Consider the following 7,180-nt stretch of genomic DNA (forward strand, 5'->3'; position numbering starts at 1 on the left):
ACCACGGGCTGTGCATCTTTCTCAGAAGCGGAACAGCCTCTTTTATGTCTCTCTCTTCAGGAAAACAGTTGGATCTTTCACACTGCTCTATCTTACCCATAACCACATGTTAGCCAAATGAGACCAAGCATCATTGCACCATAACCTAGTCGGTTTTGAATGCAGCTCTGTACAATAGCATGAAAAGTACTGATTGAATGGATGCTGTTATTCAAATTCACATTTGAAAATTGGTTGTCACTGTCCTAAGTGATAACACAAGAATAAATAGCCAGGTTCTTTTTATGTCAAAATACTAGCAGTTCACAGCTATATATATGATTATTTCACACACCACTGAAGTGCTCAAGCCTCTGGGGTGAAAGGAAATGTTTTTATGGAGAAACATTTATGACAGAATAGGAAGTGGCATAAACTATGTTCATTTGTTAGGGCAGATGAGATTGAAACAGTAGGTGGGATTGGAGATTGTAATTATTACATATAATAAATCTCCTAAAGATCTCAAAGCAATTTACAAATGCTCTTTCAGCAGGCTATAAAGTAGAACGCATGGAAAATATTACCACTCCACCCTGTTTCATAGATAAGATATGATGAAGCTTAGGTTAGTCAGCAGAGTCTGAGTCCTTATCTCCTAGTTTCCCAGTCCTGGAGTTTTAATATTTCTCTTTTCCCACATCTATGTGATTGCAAAACTTACCTACTTAAACTGATGACTTCCAGTGCTTCTGTAAGAAGGCTCCCTGAGTTGTAGGGTTGCTCACAGCTGAGACAAATTTCCCTCCCTACGGTACTGCAGTGGGATAACAAGGAACTAGGCTTTATTTTTTTGTTATTTCTTTCTAACTTTGCAATCAAAGAGAGAGTGGAATGAGTCCAATTAACCCGTGTAAAGAAATTCCTTTACATTTGAAGGATATTTAAAGCAAAGAAATACAATTGGATGTGTCATAACATTTGTTGTGAAGTATCCAAGATGGACTACAGATAAGAACCAATCAGCATCACAGGAAGACAAATACTTTCAAAATCATTATTAGATCAATTTGAATACAGGAAAATCCAAAATCCTGTCTGCAGTCAGACAGTAATCACAGGGAGGAGATTTAGTTGTGGTTAAGGAATACTCCACTGCTGTTAAAAGAAATTCCATGAAAACTTTAATATCCTTAATCAAAATTAGAACTTCCTTCACAGATGCTCAATCTTTTTCACCAGGAACTCCTAATCGCAGTGGGGACATATGGTTCCCTTGAACTTGGACATTACAAACCCAATGCCTGTGCTGTTAGCAGCTCTGTTCTCCCATATGTGATGTCATTCTGTATGCATTTTCTGTCCAAGGCTGGTAGACTGAGGCAAAAGCTGCCCCAGGGAAGAAAACCTACTAAAAATATAAGTCAGCTGTCTTTTAAGTTAGTTACTGTCCAAAACACTGTGCACAGAAATATACTACCCTTTTTTATGAGTTCATAAGATTTTATTAAAGCCAAGTGGCTGGAAGGAAGCTGTATATTAATTTCTTTCTTTGTTCGAGGCTGAGAAAAATCTGAAATGTGCTTCTCTTGGGTATTTCTGATTTTAGTTTTTTACTTCTATTGCTTATGACTGCCTACAGCAAATTATCAGCCTTGCAAAAGTGCTTTTTATGTTTGATTTTTACTCATGTGTGTGAGAGTGAAGATGAGAAAATCCAGGAGGACTGACAATAAAATGTTTTGGAGTTGCTTTTAACAAGAACTCCTTTTTTTTCCTCTTGTTCCTTTATTTGGATTTTGGAGTTTGTGGCATTCACACTGGTATAACATTGCATTAAAAAATAATGCTTGAGAAAAAGAGTAGGTTCACAGAAAAATGGAATGCAAAGAGAAAATTAATAACATACCTGTTATAGAATACATTTAGGAATAAAAAGGAGTTCGGAGGTTTCAGAGTAGTTTAGTGAAAGCGAAGTTAGAAAGAATTGAAAATAAACCTGAATGACTTAATTTTAAACTCTTGCCAAGAGAAGCCACGATGACCAGATCCAGCTGCAGTGGGTCCTTGCTCCTATGTGTAACTTTTACCCTGAGAAATGCTTCAGGGTTCTTGGTTGTCCTCTCCTGAGTACCTGCCTGCAAGCACAGACATGGAAAGAGCAAAGCTCCAAGGCAAGGCAGAGTGTACATTCCATAACGAGAGGGCACTCTCTCTGTCCTGCCCTTTGGGCACAGCCAGATGTGAGCACACAGACCTGGGCCACACCAGTCTGTTGGAGCTGAGGGGGAGCTGGACTGGAACAGCCTGAACAGCCCCAGCAAGTCTGATGGAGGGGGAGGAGAGGAACTGCACCAGGAGCCACAGCCACTCCCTCCAGCACCACACATCAAAGCTAATTTGGATTAATTACCCAAATCTAGGAACTGTGCCATGGCTACCTAAGGAGAAGCAACTGTCCCGCATTTGTGATTAAAATGTCATTAGACTCCTGTAGGTCAACAGTGCTTCTCTTTTTGGAGCCAGGAATACTTGAATTCCAGCCCTAACTGTCCCACTGATTTGCTGCATGGACATGTATTAACTCACCTCCATCTGATCCAGCTGTACAAATGGCAGGCAAATATTCTTCCTGCGCAATCATTTCAGGATTTAACTGTTGCAGTACAAAGTTCTGGCAGGTGGCATTTGTTTTACCCACAGAGTAATTCAGCTGTCTCCAGACCTTCCTTCTGTCCCTACGTGCTGATGATATATACCTTGCTCCAGCTGAATTTGCAATACCATTTTAGAAACAGTTTACTGGGATCATTTGAAAACCACCCACCGTGCACTGTAAAGGTCTGTCATTGCTCAAGGCTTTTTTTTTGGTAACTCCTTTTGGCCAAAGATTGAAAGTTGTTCATTACCCCAGTTCACGCCTGTTGTGATCCACCATACTGAAGATTTCTTAGCTTTTACAGCTTACATGTATACTTTTTGTTGATTTAAAGCAGCAGCTGGTATCTTTAATATACTGGCAAAGAAACAAGGCAGCTTTCTTCGATAACATTAGCATTGCTGCAGTGTCAGATCATAGATTTACTCTAAATTATATTATCACTTACTGTACTTGCCCTTGCTTTTTCGATTTTTTTCATCATTTCAGTTTTATTTTGGTGGGCAAAGGCAACCGGGGAACAGAGAAGCTGGAATTTTTAAATCAAGTACAGTTTGGCAAAACAGGCACAGCAAACATCAAAAAACCAAAAAGCACCAGGTGTGACTTTCATGACAGCCGTTCCAAACCATGATTTCCAAAGGTTTCTAAATGGAAAAGGAAATGCTGCCCCTGCTAAGATCTTTCTAGTAAAAGCCATTTAAAAAGAGTGAGCGGGACGGTTTTTCTTTCCCCCACAACCCATGGCAATAAGTGTTCATCCCCACAGCACCAATTATCCCCTTAAACCAGAGAGCTTGTTGTCCTGTCTGTCAGTGCTTGCTGCCAGAGTTCCCTGGTGTCCTGTCTGTTCCATGTTCCCTGTGAAATCACTCCAAATCGCAGTGCAGACAAAACCCAACAGGCAGACGAAGCCAGCTTGGGTTTGGGTGGAAGAACCAACAGTTTTGTGCCTCCCAGGTCCACCCATGATCGTCAGAACCACCTTTCTGTTGCCACTCAGAGTGAGGAACATCGCTGGGGATGAGCTTTTACAAACTCTGTCCCTGCCTGAAGGACGTCTCCCATGACTGGATCTTTCCCTTAGGAGTGGAGGTGCAGTGAGGGTTTGGCAGTTCAGCCCACAGAGCTCCAAGCTAGAGAGGGCTCAGTCTGACATTTCCTTTCCTCAGCAGTGCCTCAGGTACAACCTGTGCTCAGATTGCACGGAAAATCCAAGCAGGTTGCGTGGCAAACACCTTTTAGGCAGTTTCAGTTTCCCATTCTCCAGAAGTGACAGACTGTCACTGCGTTTGCTGCTTAAACTGCACAGGGAGATTAAAATTTAAAGCGTTCTTCCATTGCAGCTAAAATAGCAAAAACATTTCCAGCCACACAAATTTTAGATTGAATGTACTTCTCTTAACAAAGCTTACCTTTCAGGCCTGACCTAGCTGAGAGCATTCTTTCGCATTTTTTCAGCCCACATGCAGTTCACTCAGCAGTTTTTGATTAATGCAGAGACTGAAGCATGGGAATCTGTTCTGAGTGCAGCTCATTCTTGTTAGCCTGTCGCTCCAGATTGGTAGGGTTTTTTTAAAATTCAAAAAATACACCATTAACATTTCATATTTAACCTCAGTGTGTTCTCACAGTATCAAGGTAATTTAAAAGATACTTTAAAAATGATAGACCTCAGTACTTTTCTAAAGAGATGCCGAACAACTGTCTCATTTATTTCGAGAAGTATTACCAGCACTTCTGGAGTAATGGAAAAATCGAAATTGAGTAAATTCCCCTTGCTAAACTGGGTTCAATCTCAGAGGTGTTCCACATCTACAACTTCTACTGAGTGGATTGAGCATTCTGTCATGTTTAATATTTGATGATTCCATAAAAAAATTCTATAAAAAAATTTTATAATCATAGAATCAGCTGGGTTGGAAAGGACCTCCGAGATCATCAAGTCCAACCCTTGATCCACTACCACCGTGGTTGCTAGACTATGGCACTAAGTGCCATATCCAATCTCATCTTAAAAACCTCCAGGGATGGAGAATCCACCACTTCCCTGGGCAGCCCATCCCAATGCCTGATTACCCTCTCTGTAAAGAATTTCTTCCTAATATCCAAATAGGCACATTTGGGTATAGTTAGCATCCAGAATCATTCATGAAATTATTTGCATTAGAATCAGAGAATCATTAAGTTTGAAAAAGACCTTTAAGATCATCAAGTCCAACCTTAGCACTACCACTGTGTTCACCATTAAACCATGCCCTCAAGTGCCACATCCACACTTTTTTGAACACTTCCAAGAATGGTGACTGCACCACTTTCCTGTGCAGTCTGTTCCAATGCTTTACAACCATTTCCATGAATATTTTTTTCCTAATATCCTATCTAAACCATCCCTGGCACAACTTGAGGCCATTTCTTCTTGTCACGTCACTTGTTACCTGGGAGAAGAGGCCGACCCTCACCTCACCACAACCTACTTCAGTCAGTTGTAGAGTCATAAGACCCCCCTGAGCCTGCTTTTCTCCAGGCCGAACACCCCCAACTCCCTCAGCTGCTCCTCACAGGACTTGTGCTCCAGACCCTTCCCCAGCTCTGTTGCCCTTCTCTGGACTTGCTCCAGTGCCTCAATGTCTGAATTTTTTTACTATTGAATTAGTAAAATTTATAGACCATTTTCAAAGGAAAATTCTTATCTCTTTTATGATGTGGGTCTGCTGGATCTAGGACAGTTACAAAATGTTATGGAAGTCTTGGATAGAAGAAATTTTGGGGTTACTTTGGCTTGATCTTTTTTTTAATTCTGATATGTAGCATAAGATTTAATCTCAAGTACAGTACTGGGAAAACATTCTGAGGCACTGTGCCTTGATGTGACACACCTTTGTAACACATATTAATGCGACAGAAAGTTGCTTTAAGGTGCCAGTAAGGAATATGTAACAAATAAAATATACATAGGTTAAACAAATTGACATCAAAACTGTTTTCCTGTCTTTTTCTGATTTTTGCAGAAGAGCAATACCATTTATCAAAGCATCTGCTCTAGAAGGATATTGAATAATTAGAAAAATCTACACTTTTACAGAATTACCTATCCTATGTTTTCATGCCACTGTCCATAATGAGTGCCCTCCATCTGAATTTCTCCTCCACACAATCAGACACATTATGATTCCCTGTGGAACTTCATGGAGGTTGTGATATTTTTTTACATTTGAGTTCAAAGCTCTGCTTAAGTTAGAGTTTCAATTTTCAAATGGAAAATTATGTATACTGGGTTTTTTTTTTCTCAAACGTCACACAACACAGTTTTCAAATTTATTTACAAATGGTGATCAGATTTCACAAGCCTAAGCTGGTAGAATCTCTTTTATATAAACTAGATAAGGTCAAATATATATCTGAGGTAAATTCACTGTGATTTCGTCTCATGGTTAATATTTGACAATTCTGGATGGAAATTTAAAGCAATTATCACAAGGTTGTAATCATCATCCTGATTGAAGTAAGTAATTTGCTTTTCAAACAGGTTAACAAATCTGTATTTTTCTTTCTGTTTCATTGTATATTATTTCAGGTTGTGTATGACAAAGTCACGGAGCTCAAAGGCCACGTACTGAAGCTTGTTGTGAAAAGCAAAGGAACTTTTGTGGGAGCTGTTAACATTCAACTGAGCAGTGTCCAGTTAAATGAAGAAAAGTGGTATCCACTGGGAAATAGTATCATTTAAATGTTCTCTGAGATAATTCAGTTATTTATCCACTAATTTTTCTTTATCCCATTTCCCACGGTACATTTTGTCTCAGTTGCCCTTGAGAATGTGCAGTCATCTGCTGACCACATTTTTTAACATTCTAATCATAAGGCTGTTGTCTTAAAATTGCTACCATCTTCCTGCAACAGATTCCTGACAGTGTGAGTTTAAGAAATCAGATGCTAAGGACTTGTAGCAGCATGCAGGAAATTCTTATGACAGCAGTAAAGATTTTTGGTTATTTCATATTCAACTGGACTGTAAAAATACTGAATTCTGTACACATCAAAGTGTGGGGCCTCATTCCTTGCACATTAATTCCACTGGCTGTGTTGAAACAATGCTGATAATGGTGTAATTTATCAGCAACTGCTGTGACCCCACTGCACATGATGATTTCACCAGAAAACCATGGGATGGTTCCCCGGGTGCCAACACATTTCAGATGTCCAACAAATTTCACATTAAATCTTATGCAATCAATAATTTATTTTTATATAAAAAAAAAAAAAGAACTTAAAAGCTTTTGCTATAATGTAACATTCAATCCAGGGTATTAATTTGTCAGTAAGGATATGTAGTTTCTTTTATTCTGACATTCAAGGAGCAGATATAACTGGTGATTTGTTATCAGCAGAAAGGAGGAGGGAGTAGCTAATGCTCATGAATAAATAGAACATATTGAATGTGAGCTTTCAGTGGGGTATTTACTTGAGATCATGACATCACAAATACTTGTTCACCAGTCTTACCACATATGCTTACCTCTTATGCTGCATAAGGCATTC

At 39.4% G+C, this 7,180-nt stretch overlaps 1 protein-coding gene across 1 annotated transcript in view; it reads left to right on the forward strand.

The window, feature by feature from the left end:
- PIK3C2G (phosphatidylinositol-4-phosphate 3-kinase catalytic subunit type 2 gamma) overlaps positions 1–6,733 on the forward strand; it is a 194,870-nt gene extending 188,137 nt beyond the window's left edge. The window contains exon 32 of the mRNA XM_029963387.1: positions 6,216–6,733. Within this exon, the coding sequence (XP_029819247.1) occupies positions 6,216–6,368 (153 nt within the window). The 3' untranslated portion in view covers positions 6,369–6,733. The remainder of the gene's footprint in view (positions 1–6,215) is intronic.
- The last annotated feature ends 447 nt before the right edge of the window (positions 6,734–7,180 follow it).

Source organism: Manacus vitellinus, unplaced genomic scaffold (assembly GCF_001715985.3).
Source record: "Manacus vitellinus isolate BGI_N305 unplaced genomic scaffold, ASM171598v3 scaffold_5_pilon, whole genome shotgun sequence".
Lineage (NCBI taxonomy): Eukaryota > Metazoa > Chordata > Aves > Passeriformes > Pipridae > Manacus > Manacus vitellinus.